Below are 18,910 nucleotides of genomic sequence, written 5' to 3' on the forward strand. Positions count from 1 at the left end.
AAGGCCCTCTTTTCACATTTTACAGGAGTGTTTTGAGTTAATGTGATAGTTAATGGGATAGTTATCCCAAAAATGAAAATTCTCTCATGATTTACAGTACTCACCCTCCTGGCATCCCAGATGTGTATGACTTTCTTTCTTCTGCAGAACACAAATGAAGCTTTTTAGAAGAATTTTCAGCTCTGTAGGTCCTCACAATGCAAGTGAATGGGTGCCAAAAGTTTGATGCTCCAAAATCTGAATAAAGGGACCATAAAATTAATCCATATGACTCCAGTGGTTAAATACATGTGTTCAGACGTGACATGATAGGTGTGGGTGAAAAGCAGATCAATACTGAAGTAATTTTTCATCATACATTTTCCTCCCTGCCCAGTAGGTAGGGATATGCAGGAAGAATGTGAGTCACCAAAAACAGAAGAACGAGAAAGTGAAAGTGAAGGAAAAAGGACTTAGATATTGATCTGTTTCTCACCCACACCTATCATATCGCTTCAGAAGATATGGATTTAATCACCAGAGTCGTCTGGAGTACTTTTATGTTGCCCCTATGTGGATTTTGGCACCCATTTACTTGCATTGTATGGACATACAGAGCTGAGATATTCTTCTAAAAATCTTTGTTTGTGTTCAGCAGATGAAAGAAAGTCATACACATCTGGGATGGCAAGAGGGTAAGTAAATGAGAGAAAATTTCATTTTTGGGTGAATTAACCCTTTAAGCTTCTTGATGCAATTTTTATTATTTTAGTGTGATAAAACCTGTTTTCATGATTTTAGTGTGACACAGTTGCAGGGTTTACGCTTATCATGGCAGTGAAGTTGCCGGATAAAACTTTACACTGACAAGGTTAGTAGGCGCTCTTATCACACTAAAATCATGTTAACATGTATAATGTTTACATCTTCTCACAAAAATTTTGAAACAGTGTGTATTTTAACATTTATGTACTGGCCTTATTTACTTTATACCATTGTACATTTACCATTGTAAGTGCCTCACTGTAACCGCAATTTTTTTTTTTTTTTAAATATATATACTAAAAAAAAAAAAAAATCACATTTTAATTTTTAATAAAAATCAAAAACAATTGTGGTAATCAACATTATGCCACAAATCCTGTCGATTGTACTTAACTTGTGTTGAACCCAGAACATTTATTAAAAAAATTCCTGATGGATAAATTAAGTCCCATCCTCCATAATTCTCTTGTCAAATATCCAGTGTGACTCAGAAGTGTCACCTTATGGAAATAATAGATTAAGAATGCCGCTTCATATTGACCTGAAGTACAGAGCACAGAATATACATGATCTACTATTTATAACTATTTTAAGATTAACAGATTTGTTTTTCCTAACAAATGCCCAAAGCATTCTAATTAGTCCCTTTGGTCCTCACTAAAAGGATTTGAGGACTGATGCAAAGCCTAAAAAATGGAAACAATCCTTAGTTAAGTGAGGTGCTATCAGTGACTTTCAGAGCCCATCAGACAGGATGAGGGTTTGTTTTAAATCACTGGTTGCAGGTGAAGAGTGAGTCATTAAGTGTGATGAGTAAAAGAGATAAAAATGTTGCCAATATCAGTCCCCGAGGGGAAAAGGTAAAAGATCCCTCAGGGGCCTGTTAGGTGAGTAAGGGTCAGAATGTATGTAGGTACAATTAAACACCCGCAAGAGAATTGGCCCCCTCTCTTTCTCTCTCTCTCTCTGCTGCTATTTTTAGAGTCTCATCAGCATGGATGGTAGTGTCTGCTTTGCTCCCAGATTCTTTTCTCCATGGCCACATCTGAATAGTCTGTCACAATGTCCATTCCTGCTTCTCACATTTTCTTTTGCCTTGAAATTCAATTTGTAGAGCTTGAATGGCTGTCAGATGGCGTGGGCTGTTGTGCTAGTTAGTCTGGAGTGATAAAACTGTAACCTTACACAGCCATAACATTCTCTTCTTACAGAAGGATATTATTCAAGGCAAGCCAATTGAATTTGTAATTATAACTGCCCTCTGGACAAAAACTGGTCATAATCAGCATTGCTGTTGGCACACAGAATTTCAGCCTCAGATAAGTGGAATTATTTTGAAAGCAGAAAAAATAAAATAAAATATGTGGTAAATAAATTATTTAAAACTCAATGTTTAGCACTCAAATTTGGAGCAATTACGGTTTGCCAACAGTACTTTGACCTTTGTCTGAAGGAAAGCTTAAAGGGATAGTTCACCAAAAAATGAAAATTATGTGATCATTTACTCATCCTCATGTTGTTCTAAACCCATATTATCTTCTTGCTTCTGTGGAAGGTAAGTAAATGATGACCAAGTTTTTATTTTTGGTTGAACAAACCTTTTAACAATGAATTTTTTCTTACATTTCTAACTAAGGGTATGTAATGGACAGGACAGGACTGCATATGGATGTGTGGATGGATTAAGCCACAATTATAGTTTAGATGACACATAATTAGCTTGTAATGAGTTCCTCTTTCCCTTCTAATCAGCAGCTGGGCTCTCATTCCACTTCATCAGCCTGTAGTGTTCATCATATTCTCACATGAACACTGACACTTCATCATAAGTGGACAACCATGGCTCTATTCTTCAGCTTTGTATTACATACGTTAACCAGTCAACTCGAGGACTAAAGACACTCACCACACTACAGCATACTTCCTGTACACTGATATAAAGCAATGGAAAGTATCATGAAACTTTGAAATACATCAAATCACAGTTTTAATATAGAACAGTGAATCACCTCACTGTATATACGCTCCAATCTTCAAAAGTTTCATTATAAGATCATACACTTGCTCCCTCTAGCGGTTTTATTCTGCATCTGCATCTTATTGTAGACTACATATAGCCTACTAGAGGTGACAATATTCAAATAATTTACATTTAATAGCCCAAAAGCTTATCGTTGTCAAATGTAACAAAATATTATGGTTATCATTTTTATTTTAACATACAAGATAAACAATTTCAAGGTACATTACAGTTTTAAAAGATGGTTTATCTATTTTCTAAAAGATACCCTAAACAAATTTTGCTTTAATAAAAGTTCCATTCCATACCATTTTTAGACAGCATCCTTTAAAAGGCACTTAAATGATGCAACCATTGCTTGCATTTTGGAGCATGTTTGTCTTACATCTATTCGGAGAAGCGCCATGCAGGAGAGACTCGGCTGATTAAATTGCAGCAATTCTGTATAAATAATTAATGAAGAAACAGAGTATCGTGCTTAAGTCTTAATTTCTCATTGAAATGAGCATGCGCACTCAACATAAAGCAAAGAAACTTTACTTGTGGCGACCCTCTCACACAGTTGGTCTGAAGTGTGTAACTTTTCAGTGTTAAAATTATTTCTCGAGTCCCAGCATAATATGCAAAGACAGAAAACTTTGAGGCTCTGTGCCACTATAAAAATTTCTGTTTGTTTTGAGTGGCTTGTCAACCTGACACAGCAACATTGATCTGCTCAATTCTGAAAAAAAACAGAGGTAGGCCTTCTAATTATTGGACCAAAAACTTATAATATTATAAGATGCTAGAATATAATTTGTCTTTCGATGGATGTACTTTTCCATTGTCTTCTACAGTTAAGAACTTGGATGTTAAATTTAATAGCAATCTGTCCTTTGAAAATTCTTCCACCTCAGAAATATTGCAAAGTTACAACATATGCTCTCTGTTTCCGATGCCGAGAAGCTAATTCATGCGTTCATGACCTTAAAACAAGATTATAATAATGCTTTACTGGGAGGGTGTCCCGCAGGTTCAATAAATAAGCTTTGGTTGGTTCAAAATGCAGCAGCTAGAGTGCTGACTAGAAGCAAGAAATATAATCATATCAACCCAATTTTATCGTTACTACATTGGCTACATGTTGAGTTTCATTGAAATGTAAAAAATAATGCTTACTACTTACAAAGGTTTTAATGGTCTAGCTCCTCTCAGTACTTAAGCAACATTCTATCACACTATAATCTATCACATTCACTATGATCACAAAATGTTTGGCCTGTTGATAGAACCTAGAGTATCAAAATCCACAAAAGGTGGTAGATCCTTTTCCTATTTGGCTCCTAAACTATGAAATAGCCTTCCTAGCATTGTTTGGGACTCAGACACACTCTCTCAGTCTAGACTAAAGACTCATCTATTCAGCCAGGCACTTCTCATTTTCTTCTCATATTCTCTCAACCTCGAGAGACATATCCTGAGGTTACCAGAGCCTGCCAGATCCAGCTTCTAGCCCGATGTCCCACTCACAACGCTATGTGTTACTGAGCGATGACTACTAACTCTAGTCTGTCCAAACCGGACAGCAAAAGGTATTTCGATGATCACTGTCTGCATCATCTTGGTCATAGGATGCACTACACTTTCATAAAATGGAATACATACAGTAGACAAAAAATATTGCCAACTAAAGCCTTCATCAGGCAAGTAACAAAGGACACTGCATCTGCTTACACTTCTGCAGTCAGTTCGGGATGCACTTCAAAGACACTTAATCATAAATCTTGCAGTTCGTACAAAATCCTTTAGTTTTAAACATTGCCCACCGACATTTACCCAGTTTACTCAAGACTTGTAATACACATACTGTATATAACTAATATTGGCATTATATTCATGCTATATAGCCAGAGGGGAACTGGCTCCCTCAGCTGAGCCTGGTTTCTCCAAAAGTTTTTTCTCACTCTATCAACTAACATCTCATGGAGTTTTTGTGTTCCTTGACACAGTCACCTTTGGCTTGCTCACTGGGGGCCTAAAGACAAATCATTTCTAAAGCATGATTTTCAATTACGTTTTTCATTTAAACTGCACAGCATCATTTTAGAGCATCATATTCTGTTACTGCATACTTTTCTTTAAAGCTGCTTTGAAAAGAGTTGTGTTGTGAAAAGTGCTATACAAATAAAAAATTACTTCACTCAACCAATGTCATGAGTTTGGGGCAGGACTAAATGTTTATTTGACCAACGGCGAACAGGGGTGAGTTTATTTTTGCAATTTCCGTTTAGTGGCGCGGAAATTACACACTTTAGCGACCATTAATATATGTTAAAGGCCCATGTGTGCATACTGTACATATACACACACACATCAAGAAAAAGATGTGAAGTGTAAACAATGGTATTCTAGGCCACACTTTTACAAATGTTGGCATTTTATTAATGAAACTAATCATCAAAAAGGTAATCAGAACTATCTGGAGTGAAACTGGTCTGATTTTCTATATATGCGTCAGAATATTCTGCCATACAAATTTTAACAAACTGTTCAATTAATGTGCTCTGCCTTTGCAGGTCAGAATTGCACTGTGACATTTATTCCATTTTGGGGTTGTTATTGAATTAATAATAAAAATAATTTTCATTTACATTCAAGCATGTAACCAAATAGTCAATGATGGAAAGTGAAAGGTAAAATTCTAAGACTGTCATTGAAAAATGCATATTTATTGGCCAATATTGTGAATAAATTGTGAGATTTCTTGCTCAATGTCTATGGTGGTTACAGCGCTGCATTAAACTATTTAAATATTACACACAGAAAAGCATACTGGATCATTATATGATATATGAGGACTGCATAGCATTTGATATGTGAATATACTGGTTTCATGGAGCTGTGATCTCTGTCCAATTTCTTCTTATCTGTTCAGCCACAGACAGCAACTGCCTTCTTCCTTCAAAGAGCAAAATACTTGCAGCCATGGCAGAGTTCAAACTGTCCACACCATGTACCATGGGGATCAGTAAGCTCTGTCCTCCGGTACTCTCAGCCAATCGCAATGCCTCCTGGCTCAGACCGTGTGTTTCTCCGCCAATCACGAGGCCAGTATGCCTAGCAACCCAGTCAATGTAATAATATTGGGTTTTAAGGGATTTGCTTGCCTGCTTGCTTCTGCCATCTTCATAATCCTCGAAATCAGACAAATCAGCATTTTCATATTGCACCTTGCTTCGGTACTGATGGCCTCTGACCCAACCATAATCACATGCTTTTTTTTGTTTTTGAGGGGTCACGTTATGGTCATCTTCATTGATGGTGGTGCTGCAGTTATCGGCAACATGAATGGTTGTTGCACTGGGCAGATGACTGGGAATGTCACTCCATGTTAGGCTTGGGATTATAGGGAGACGGAAGTGAGCACCCATAGCTGCTCTGAGGACCTTGGGCTCCCAAACATCCACACATCCTGAGGGGAAATTATTAGAGAAGTTTAACTATACACATGAAAAAAATCAATGTCAACTTCTAATAAATTCTTCTCAACAGTTTTCTAAAATAAAACATCCCGTATTAAAAGTAGCACAGTAGTACAGTGGTTGCTAAGGTGTTCTGAGTGTTTTAGCATGTTGCTATGTGGTTGCTAAAGTGTTCTGAGTGGTTTTTAGCATGTTGCTATGGAGTTTGAAGGGTGTTCTTTGTGCTTGGCCTAAGTCATTCTGGTCCCTAGAATGGCTGGGTTCCTTCCTCTGAATGCAAGTCAATGGGATTTTGCTGCCCATTTTATTGTCTGCCAGATGATAAACCGGTCATAATATAATATAATATATATAAACATAGGTCTGATTGCTTAAAATTACTTAGAATTAAGCAATGATTGCTTGGAATGATTTGAGGCATTATTCATGTCGGCAGCATAAACAGTTAAGTGTGTTGGTTATTGCAGTGGTTTTCCTGCAAATTCAATTATATTATTCATCTGGCGTTCCGAGCGTTTATACACACTAAATATGCTTCCTCATTTGAAACATGCACGAAAGCTAAGGTGACCATATTTCTGAAATGAAAAGCGGGGACATTTCTAGTTTAGTGGTAAATATGTCATTGAAATTTCACGTTACTTATCTATGATTTAAAAAAGGGCAACAATTTGGATGTTATGTATTTTGACCAAGGACTAAAAACGGTTTAAGGAACGAAAAACCAAAACAGAAAATAAACGAAATTTTTAGCAGAACGTAACCAAAAACTGGAACAAAGTGATTTTCAATTGTTCCAGAGTGAAAGGTTATTTTTAAATGCTGGTAACCGGTTATAACCAGTTAAGTTTTTTCCGATAATTTTTTTTCATGAAACTAAAGGCCAAAGGGTTTATCACAGTTAACTTTTTGGAACTACACCACTTCATGTTTCCTGAAAAAAATTAAACGTGCTTTGATCCTGAAGAAAACTGCTGCATCACACATTTCTTTGCCTAATTGCCCGTTGTGGATGTTGCATTCTCTGAATGAAGATCTTTTTAACAACTATGTATAATTACTACATATACATGCACAGCTAATCCAGGTACAAGGAAAACATTATTAGAGGTAAAAGCACATTTCTCAGTTGTTTACAAGTCTTCACCGAATTATTGTTAGATATGATGCATTAATACAGATTTGATGCTGTCGGGTTTTGACTGAGAAGCAGATCTGTAAATAAAATTATACTTAACTGTTAATTAACTGCTTGTTATAAGTTCTATGCCAATAAATCCACCACCACAAAAAAAAACAAAAAACAAATTGCTTATTTTAGTTTATTTTGGTGTGGCAAGTTGCTTATTTTGGGCTTATTTTTCCAGACCATGTTGCTTGTTTCTCTTGCAAGATATGGCAACACTGCAACTGGTATTTCACCCACCCCTTAGCACACAGTACTGTCACTTTAAAAAGAACGTTATTAACCGTTCTTTTATTTTAACCAGTAACCTTTTGGAAAGGAGGCTGCGGAACTTCTGAACCAGTATGAAAAAATACAGTTTTTGCTCAGAACGAACCAAAATGAAAACATTTGATTTTTAGTCCCTGATTTTGACAATGGTGAATGTATGGTATATCATACTCTGTTGAATATGTCTCAATGAAATTTCAATACAGATGTAAAGTTGGTCGTTTTTAATTGTCTTCTGTTAAATTAGTTAATTCTTTTCTGCACTTTATACAGTAGATGACACTGTGGCATAAAAGTGAACTAAACAAACAAACATATATTGTTTATATATAAACAATGGTTGCATATAGGAACTATTGCAGCTGACTCCACAGCACTGGGTCCCTTGCCCTTGGTCATACTCTTTACATCACTCTTCTTACTCTCTTCTAAAATTCCTTCTCCTCTTTTCCTTCACTTTTACCTGGCACTTTCCTAAAAGTAAGATGGTAGGCTACTAATTTGCTTGCTGGCAAACTGGCAGAGGAATTTCAAAAGAAATTAGCTCACTTGATTACCATTTCTCTCAGCATTACAAATGAAATCAAATGAAACACTTACACTATGGACAATATCAGGGCCTGAAATTCATTTTTGAAGGGGGGATTGCCCCCCTTAGATGCCTCATATTGTTGGGGATTTTTTCCACTTTGTAGTCATGACACAAAGATATTCAATATTGTATAATAATAATAATAATTCGGCTTCAGTAGGGCTTTCTTGCCATGTATTTTCACTTAGCGGACTGTTTTGAACGCACAATAAAAATGGGGTCATCTCCGGGGACAGCTCCAGTCGGGGACAGACAACCAAAAACCGGGACTGTCCCCGGAAAACAGAGATGTCTGGTCACCCTAGCGAAAGCCTTTTTTCCGCTTTAGTGTTGCGTGACTCATTACAAAACCAAACATGTGATACGCTCTGCTCTTTCCTTCTGTAACTCTGGAGAGCACACATCGCCTGGGCTTGCCTTGATATCTCGGTGGCAGTGCCTACCGTAAAACTATTGTGACCCATTCAAATTCTACTCAGAATGATCTAGTTTAAAACGCTATGGAGGAAATCAAACATCTCAAACGTTTAGACAGCCCCTAAGCACAGTAATAAGGAGCCACCCGTGGTCTTACCTGTGCTTATGGCATTGCACTGTAAATACAAGGGCAAATAAATAAAGGGCTTTGAAGTCTGGACCTCAAATATGTAAGGAAAATTATGGACAAAGTTTTCCTTCTGTGTAATATACTGTATGTTCTGTATGAATGATGTTTAATAAAGTATCTGGCCTTGTTTGACTTAAGATATTCCTAAAGATTAATGAAATCATTATGAGCCCAATGGAAAAAAAAAAAAATTTGCCCCAGCACTTTTGAAGTAGTGATGCCACTCCTGGCAGGACAAGTTAACGTGCCAAAGTTTAGGCCACGTTTTAAAGGTTGAAGAAGTTCTTTTTAACTTGACACGGTATCTAAAAACACTGCGCTCCTGCACGAGACACTGAATAAGCAACAGAACGTGGTGAAACAATCAGAGACGTTCTTCTAGTGCATATTTACATAGAAAAACAAGTGGTAAACTAGATGGTTGCAAAAGTGTTCGGTGTGAACATCCTCTTAGGTGAAGGTCTTGGACGTGGCATCTTGTTCTCTTATCAGCGTTTCTCAGTTTAAGCAATAGGTTTTAAAACACTTTGTCAGGAAAGGAGTTTAATTTGGAAACGTGTGTCTCGAGATCCTCGTGTTCTGTTTTTTTTTTTTTTAACAGCCCCTGGGCTCATAGTCTGAGCCGCTACACCACCGAGTTCAGCCGAATAGCAATACTATCTGGGAATATTACTACCGTACATACAACTGTAACGAATGAAAAACACTTTTTCCTTAACATTTTTATTCTTTTTATTTCTATTTTATTTAATGCACATTAGTTTAAAATGGAATGCTCTTTTTTTTTTTTTACAGCCATGAATGTTTTTGCAATAATTTAATGCTGTGATGTATGGTTTATATGTATTCGTTATGCCCTCTTGTGGACTTTTAAAGTATTTTAAAAAACATTTTTTAATTGACGTTGTTTCCTTACAATTTAAAAATCCTTTTTCTTTTTTTTTTTTTATTAAAAAAAATAAAAAAAATAAAAATAATTATTTTAATTTTGGTTATATTTAAGGTATATATTTGAACATATAGTTTCTCAGCACAGTTGACAGCCCTACTGAGTATGAGCATTAGTAGGGTACCATGGGGCTAAAGGCACACCTTAAGGAAAATTTACTTTTTTTCTGGTCAAAAGTGTATCAAGATTTGAGAAATACATTTCTTTTTTATTGAATATTGATGGAGACAAACATTTTGTTAATTAAAATGTGACAAATGTGATCAATTCCAGGATATTCATTAGCTACTAAATTTGCAATATTTAAAAAAAAAAACATAAATATTAGATCAAACTGCCTCAAAATCAAAAATCCTTTAGACAATACATGCAATAATCTCATGGAAGAGGAAACTTTTGCATTCAGAAGTGACAAAAAGGTTTTTAGGAAAGTCCTAAATCAATGGAGCCTTTTACCCCGAGGAGCTTTTAGCCCTGTTGTAACGTAACCATATGTTTCCACTGGCACGTTTTGAGCAAAGGAGATTGTTTTTAATTAATTCCTACAGAAATCGAGTGCCAGGCTCTCGAAGTGGATTGTGGGATTGACAGCGGAGCGGAGAAAGCATTGAGGGCAGTCGAGGGTTTCAAAAAATTTAAAATTCCTCTACTTCACGCAAATGAGGAACGAAAAATGGCGCCGGGCGCCAGCCAATCACTGTGAGCTGAAAGCAGTGACGTCTGTCACAAGTGCTTAAAATATGCCTTTAATGCTGGAGTTTCTGCTGTATTTGGTGCTTTAATCACATCATCATGTATATTTCTGACTTCAAATGGACTTCAAATGATGATTGCATTCATTGTGGCAAAACTGAGGCTGGGTAAGCAAACATGTAATAAATCAACACTGTTTGTACATTGTGGGTATTCGGAAATGAAGCTAGCATCTTTCCAACTGTAATAAAAAACAAGTAACATAGGTACGCTGTATAATGAGGTCACAGCTGACAAGAGCACTAATTGGGTAATGAAAAAACCAACAAATTTGCATCCTTTCTAATTTGTAGATTTGTTCATGCAAATTAATTCTTGCAATGCCAGAGCAAATACATTTTTTATTTATGTAATTTTTTACAGGGCTCCAGACTAACATTTTTTTATGTTGAATGAATGCTCAGAGAGCATTAGAAAAGATTTTACACAGAAAGAAAGTTCCATTGTATCCATAGTTTTAACTGTGGTATTTGCAATAAGATAATAAACTCAGCAAAAAAAGAAACGTCCCTTTTTCAGGACACAGTATTTTAAAGATAATTTTGTAAAAATCCAAATAACTTTACAGATCTTTATGGTAAAGGGTTTAAACAATGTTTTCCATGCTTGTTCAATGAACCATAAACAATTAATGAACATGCACCTGTGGAACGGTCGTTAAGACACTAACAGCTTACAGACAGTAAGGCAATTAAAGTCACAGTTATAAAAACTTAGGACACTAAAGAGACCTTTCTACTGACTCTAAAAAACACCAAAAGAAAGATGCCCAGGGTCCCTGCTCATCTGTGTGAATGTGCCTTAGGCATGCTGCATGGAGGTATGAGGACTGCAGATGTGGCCAGGGCAATAAATTACAATGTCCGTACTGGGAGACGCCTAAGACAGTGCTACAGGGAGACAGGAAGGACAGCTGATCATCCTCGCAGTGGTAGACCACGTGTAACAACACCTGCACAGGATCGGTACATCTGAATATCACATCTGCAGGACAGGTACAGGATGGCAACAACAACTGCCAGAGTTACACCAGGAACGCACAATCCCTCCATCAGTGCTCAGACTGTCCGCAATAGGCTGAGAGAGGCTGGACTGAGGGCTTGTAGGCCTGTTGTAAGTAGGGCTGCAACTAATGATTATTTTGATAATCGATTAATCTAATGATTATTAGAATGATTATTCGACTATTCGGGCGATTATTGCAACGATTAATCATTAGCTCTAAACTGACTATTCAGCTTGTGCCCCAACTTAAAAGGTTGTATTAAATGTGCTTGCTAACAATAAAGAGGTCAAAATCATCTTTTAAAAATAACTCTAAATGACATTCACTGAATTAAAGGGAAAAAATACTTTTTATGTTTAATTCAGTAAAAATTTCACTACAAAAAAATCCTATTGTTATCAAGTGTTTTTGTCTTTTTTCCATTTAAAATTGTCTAAGAATCCTTAAAACAAGACACATTTACTTGAGAAGTAACATATAAGATATTTAGACTTAAATACAAGTGTATTTTTTCACTTGGTTATACTTCTGCGAGTGCAGTAAAGACAAAATACACTTATATTCAAGATCTATTCTCTAAAAGCAAGTCTAAACATCTTATATGCTCCATCTCATGTGAATGCATCATTTTTTAGATATTTTAAAATATTTGTATTTTTAATATTATATTCAACATTCTCAGATTTAAAAAAAAATATTCTGCAGTATAGCTGCTAAAGTAAATGTACATTGTTTTAAAGGAGTTATAGATATTTATATTGGAAAACAAGTATAAAAAAAAATTTAAAAACATTTTTGCAGTGTATAATGGGGCGAAGACTACCCCAAAAAACAAACTCACTCTTATTAATAAAGCTGTGCTTTGCCAATTTTCTTCATGATAAGAAATGCACAGTGACACATATTATGATTCAATAAGTTGCCATCGCGTTATAATCTAGCTGCATTAAGCGCGCGCACTCGAGGGACGAGCATCCCCGCAACAGAGTGTACCTCAGCCGGGTGCAGTTTCAATCTCTCCCCCTTAGATCAGGACACTTCGCGCAACTCAGAGGCGCTGACCGCACAGAGAAATGCCAGTTTCCTTATTATTTTAACTTTAATATAGCTATAACGCATTAAATAGAACTGCATTAAAGATGTAACGCCGGGGTGTTTCCTTTAAAGACGCTCGACATGCAAGTTTCGCTTAAACTGAGCGTCAGCTCTGGCTCTGCTTATTCCGCAACAATAGTGCTTCTGTATTTATTTGTTTTGTATTTTTGCATTATAATTCCCTCATACTTTGCGATCTACATCACCTGAAGCTGTTTGGAAAGTTTAGAGTGCGTCTGGACTGTGAGATGTTTTTTCTTCCTCTCATCAGTCAGGCACGAGCTGCAGTGCTTCTCGTGTGCAATCATTAGAGTTTCATATGATCTTATGTTACGTTAAGATCAAACGACTATTCAAATTTTTTTTATTGTCGACGTTGTCAATAACGTCGACTAATCATTTCAGCCCTAGTTGTAAGGCAGGTCATTACCAGACATCACTGGCAACAATGTCGCCTATGGGCACAAACCCACCTTCGCTGAACCAGACAGGACTGGCAAAAATGCTCTTCACTAATGAGTCGCGGTTTTGTCTCACCAGGGGTGATGGTCAGACCAATTCGGGATCAATTTGGAGGTTGAGGGTCCGTCATGGTCTGGGGCAGTGTGTCACAGCATCACCGGACTGAGCTTGTTGTCATTGTAGGCAATCTCAACGCTGTGCGTTACAGGGAAGACATCCTCCACCCTCATGTGGTACCCTTCCTACAGGCTCATCCTGACATGACCCTCCAATGCCACCAGCCATACTGCTCGTTCTGTGCGTGATTTCCTGCAAGACAGGAATGTCAGTGTTCTGCCATGGCCAGCGAAGAGCCCGGATCTCAATCCTATTGAGCATGTCTGGGACCTGTTGGATCGGAGGGTGAGGGCTAGGGCTATTCCCCCAAGAAATGTCCGGGAACTTGCAAGTGTCTTGGTGGAAGAGTGGTGCAGTTCATGAGGAGGAGATGCACTGCAGTACTTAATGCAGCTGGTGGCCACACCAGATAATGACTGTTACTTTTGATTTTGACCCCCCCCCTTTGTTCAGGGACACATTATTCCATTTCTGTTAGTCACATGTCAGTGAAACTTGTTCAGTTTATGTCTTAGTTGTTTAATCTTTTTATGTTCATACAAATATTTACACATGTCAAGTTTGCTGAAAATAAAAGCAGTTGAATGTGGACGTTTCTTTTTTTTTGCTGAGTTCAGTAACCAAAGGTAAAACCACGATAAGCAGCAATCACAAAACAAATTGTCATTTTTCATAAGAAAACCACATCCAGAAATTAAACTGTATTCCTTCACTATCCCGATATATTGATATAAGTTCATGTTAAAACATTTTTTATATCTGTGATGTGTGTGGAATGGAAGCCTTACCAATTCTGCCTGTTCATGGTGCAGAATGCAGATTTCTCCTTTATTTCTTTTCAATGCTGTTTAGAATGTTGGGGCCATTTAATACGATTTTAAATAGTTCATTCATTGACACATTATGGGTTTTCATAGAGGTTTTAAACAAATAATCAATGCTGAATCCGCGACCCAGCCCACGCTTCTCGCAGCACTGTTTATGATTATCTGCGCAGCTGACCGCTCGAGATTAGTCCACGTGTAAATGCACTTCTATACACTGATCTGTCCACTGAGCCTTGAGCCACGCTGACTGATCCGGGTAGAGCCATTTCCTTTCGCGTTTGGAACGTTTGTCCTTTAATATTACTCATCTGCAACAAAAAACGACAGCGCACAGAGTCAGCCAACTTTGTAGTCGCACCAGTGTGACCTCTTGCAAAGTTTAATCGCACTGTTTAGGAAAATATTTAGTCACAGTCTGGAGCCCTGATTTATTTTGTGGAATTTCATAATTTTCCACGGCACACCTGACAATCTTTCACGGCACAATACTGTGCCACAGCACAGTGGTTGGGATCACCTTCACGATTTCAGTTCTATTTTCTCACTGGTACCTTGCACAGCCCATCATCTATCAAATTTTAGTAAATCTTTGACTTGCTGATTTCGGTTGTTATTATTTTCCTTCAAAAAATAGTTCAGCCTACAGGAAAAAGCACTTCTAGAAAGCCAGAATGCGAGTATTGTATGTACTGCAACTGATTTGTATATTGCCTTTCATGGCACAAGTGAACACGAAATCGATGGAAAGACAAAGAATGTAAAGATGCAAAGAAAAGGAATCATAAATGTCACCTGTATTCTGTTGTTTTTATTTTGTGTTAAAGTTAGTAGATATGTTTACAGAAGAACATTTTGTGTTATTAACAATCTTTCTATCCGTAAGTTCAAAGTTGTAATAATGAGTTGATATGCCTTAAGACATTAAATAGCCCTCAATTTTGGCATATTTAAAATAAAATAAAGAACATTTTAAAATAAATGTTTTTATCGGTGACAACTTATGCAACGGAATCACGCATGTGGTGGAATTTGTGTGCAGGTGCAGCTCGCTATCAATTTATCACTATCAAGCAAGAAGGATAGGCTATGACAGCGTTTGGTTGATTATTGTACTTTCTCACTGGAGGTAATTAAGTTCCCTGCATCTCCAAAGCTGATTTTTTTTTTTAGTCATGGCTTAAAGGGTTGGGGGGGGCATGGGCCTCTCAGGTGTTAATCTGGCCTTGGTAATCGCATATATATAAAATGATATTATTGCTCATATGCTGAAAACAATTAGAGACAAAACGCACTGGCTTTGCATATTACAAACGCGCCCCAAAGCGGTAGCAGTCTAGCGTGTTGAGCAGATTGTTTCTGCGCCAGTGGAAACGTACGTTAAATCCCAGTTCACATTGTCAGTGATTTTGTCGCTGGCTGAGACCATTGATTTTCAATGAGAACTGGCGACTTCCGGCAACTCGAGCAACAGCGACTGTTGGTGACAGGATGTGGGCGCGCCAAGAGACCAAGTTGAGAAAAGTTTAACTTTATGCAAATGCAGAGCGATATCGTGCAGCGACAGCCAATGAGAAAAGACAGTTGAGCTCACGTCATCTGTCTCCTGTGAGATAATGGAGCGGAGTGCAGGAAAGACGGAGGAGTTGTTGTTGTCATCGATTTCATTGTTCTATATTATGTTTATGTCACCACATGATTTAAAAAAACAATGATGCGTTTGTCAGCATTCTGAGTGAGTTTGAATGATACATTGAAAGATCGATCTTTGTTGTTGACACTATCCCATCCAGAATGCTCATTTTTAGCAGAAAGTAAACTAATTTCTTTTCAAACTGGATAATGTACCAGAAACTGTCGACATTGTGAGGGAGTTTAATTCATACATTAATAGATTGTTCGTCTCGTTTACGATAGGATGCACTGAGCACAGCTGTAATTTATGTAAAAGCACCCTCCCCTGCAGAATGTTCATTATTATAGGCAAATCAAATTATTCCTTGTCAAATAAGAATAATATATTTGTTTTACTGGCAATCTAGCTCATCTGTGATCAGATTTTCTAAAGCTATGGCCAGTTATGCAGCCAAACCAATAACGTTAAGAGCGACAGCAGTAGGAACACCCAATACCAACAAGAAATACTGAGACTAGAGACAAAATCGCTGAATATGTGAACAGGGTAGTGATGCTTGCCTAAACAAGTACCACCAATACTACATAGAAAAGAAAGAAATTTAAGATAAATTTAGACTACTGAAATGTCTTGGCTCTGGTACCTTTAGTTAGCAGCACACTATGGCACCCTGCAGCAGCGGCTGAGCGTAACACTGTACCCAGGTTTCCCGGGTCCCTCACGTTGTCACAAATCAGTGTCAGGGGCAAAGGCTTGCCATATTTTTCCTCTGGATATGTTAAATGGGAGGCCTCAGGACGTTTGAATATGGCTGCAATGACATGAATTTGATTGTTGCACTCAATGTCTTCCAAGTACTACTGTATGGGCTATATACAGTATGTTTCAAATGATATGCAGGTACAACTTCTTACCTATTAGACCTTGTGAGGTGTCAATGTCAGACCAGAATTTAGAGTCTTCCATCTTAACTTTCACAAGATTGGCTCGTCTGAGTTTGTCCAGGTTCAGCTCTCGTAGTGCATCCACAGAGCTGAAGAAAACCGTTTGCACTACAGCACCTGCATCCAGAGCACTGCGTATGAAATGTCCTCCCTCCAGGACAACTTTACCTTTCTGCTCACGAAGCTTCTTAGATCGTGCTATGTTGACCAATTTCCTGCATATGGAATTGAGATTGACTGCTGCATTATTGTTAGTGGTTCATAATGTTGTATTGTCTCATCATTTACAACCCCTCATATTGTTCCAAACCTGAATGACTCTTCATGGAACACAAAAGGAGATGTTGTTATGCAGAATGTCACGGACTGACAGCATCAGCCATCTTTATTGTATGGAAAAGGTGAGCTAAAATTGTTTTTAAAATTCCTTTTGTGTTCCACCTGGAAAGACATAAGGGTTTGGAACAACATGAAGGTGAGTAATGATAACAGTATATTTAATTTTAGGTGAACTTTCCCTTTAATAACTGCACATGTAGTACATAAAAACCTCATAAGCCAGTCCAGATGCATGGACATCAGAAAAACATGCACTTGTCAATTATTATTTATTCACAAAAGTTCCATGAAAGGCCTGTGAAGTATAAACTCTTGACTCTATAATAACTAATGTACTCACGCCAGACACTTATCACCAGGTTGTGCTCTCTCATACAGCAAACCGTCAAGTTCTCCTAGACGTGACGATGTGGAAGAACGAGGAGTGATATGGTGGTCTGCATTTACCACCTTTCCCGAAAGTGTTGATTCTGAACACTGGACCAAATCCGCGTTGTAATGGTGTGTCTGACTGACAGTGTCAGGTCGTTGAACGCTCGCTATCACAGAGTTTCTGCAAATGTTCTCTTTTGATGAATCTTCATAGGGCTGACTGTTGTTTTGTTTCGATGGGTCTAATGGTCTGCGTCTACGCACAAACCTCTTGATATTTATAACATTACATCTCAAAGCCAAAATTGGACACAAATATCTCATGCTTACAATGCGCGTCGCCATCTTGAAAACGGAAGTTCCGCGATGGAAAAATTCCAAATCCTACTATGGTGAAGGCTTAAAGAAATATTCCTAGGCTCATTACAAGTTATAGGCACAGGTACAGTTTTTTCCCTCAGGCTATCTATCTCATGAACAGTTAAAACTGCCCCATTGAACAATAATTAATGTGCAATACATAGCTTAGTCTATTTATATTTATCCAACATACCATACCTCTTCTACCATTACATTCCCTTGCTTCTGTATATAACAGATTGTATTTGTATATTGTACATTCGTATATATATACAGAGTTAGGGAGTAACGGAATACATGTAACAGGATTACGTATATAAAATACAAAATATAAGTAACTGTATTCCACTACAGTTACTAAATCATTGGTAATTAGAATTACTGAAGAGATTACTTTGCATTTTATTGTCATTTGTTTCATTTAATATTTAGTCCTTTCAGATGGAAAACATTTATACATATAAATGATGTGATCCAAAGTGCATTTGAACAGCGGTGAAACACTTTCTTTTGATGTGTTACATTCATATGAGCAGACAGAGAAGTAAGTTTGAAGTTTGGAGCAGAAGAAATAGAAATAAATCTTGTGTAAATTGTCAGCTTTACGCTAAGCTAAAATGCTGTTTCTAGCCATTTTACATGCACGTTACCAGGCATGATCATATTTTTTTATCAAGAAAATTCATGTTAGATCATAATTTCTTTTTTCTAGTAAGACGTTTGATATTAGGGCAAAAATCGTGTTCTTGATAAAAATTCTTTTATTGTTTTTCTGTAAAAATATCTAAATCCTTAAAACAAGATCAATTTGATTTATCTTGTTTTAGAAACAACACTGCATAAGATATTTAGGTTTTTCAGAGAATGTATTTTTAATATGTGTATTTTGTCTTACTGTACTGACAGAGTTTTTATAGTCAAAACAAGTGAAAAAATTTACCAGTGCTGAAGAAGTAATCCAAAGTATTTAGAATATGTTACTGATCTTGAGTAATCTAACGGAATATGTTACAAATTACATTTAACAGCATGTATTCTGTAATCTGTAGTGGAATACATTTCAAAAGTAACCCTCCCAACCCTGTATATATATATATTGTCCTATTGTGTATTTCTATATATACTTTATTTTCTATTCACTTTTTATTTTATTCTATTTTTCTTATTATTATC

The 18,910-nt window shown here is 37.0% G+C and overlaps 1 protein-coding gene across 2 annotated transcripts; it reads right to left on the reverse strand.

The window, feature by feature from the left end:
* Positions 1–2,978: 2,978 nt before the first annotated feature.
* On the reverse strand, positions 2,979–17,735 carry mrm3b (mitochondrial rRNA methyltransferase 3b). Of its 2 annotated transcripts, XR_007895551.1 has the most exons (5): positions 17,346–17,735; positions 16,637–16,881; positions 16,366–16,533; positions 3,457–6,215; positions 2,981–3,185 (listed from the first exon to the last, which is right to left on the reverse strand). XR_007895551.1 is itself a non-coding variant. In XM_051681588.1 (4 exons), the coding sequence occupies exons 1-4, from the start codon at positions 17,720–17,722 to the stop codon at positions 5,635–5,637; spliced, it is 1,371 nt and encodes a 456-aa protein (XP_051537548.1). In that variant the 5' UTR covers positions 17,723–17,735; the 3' UTR covers positions 2,979–5,634. The 2 variants fall into 2 exon arrangements, 1 of the variants encoding a protein (XP_051537548.1); XM_051681588.1 differs by having other exon boundaries at positions 2,979–6,215.
* Positions 17,736–18,910: the final 1,175 nt, after the last annotated feature.

This window comes from Myxocyprinus asiaticus, chromosome 40 (genome assembly GCF_019703515.2).
Source record: "Myxocyprinus asiaticus isolate MX2 ecotype Aquarium Trade chromosome 40, UBuf_Myxa_2, whole genome shotgun sequence".
Lineage (NCBI taxonomy): Eukaryota > Metazoa > Chordata > Actinopteri > Cypriniformes > Catostomidae > Myxocyprinus > Myxocyprinus asiaticus.

What these genes read in the sequence shown, in the direction of transcription:
- mrm3b (XM_051681588.1), bottom strand. Translation starts at nt 17,722, where the DNA reads ATGGCGACGCGCATTGTAAGCATGAGATATTTGTGTCCAATTTTGGCT. An exon ending in CACCTCACAAGGTCTAATAG is followed by an intron (nt 16,534 to 16,636) that starts GTAAGAAGTTGT and finishes ATGTCATTGCAG; the next exon opens with CCATATTCAAACGTCCTGAG. An exon ending in TAGTGTGCTGCTAACTAAAG is followed by an intron (nt 6,216 to 16,365) that starts GTACCAGAGCCA and finishes ATTTCCCCTCAG; the next exon opens with GATGTGTGGATGTTTGGGAG.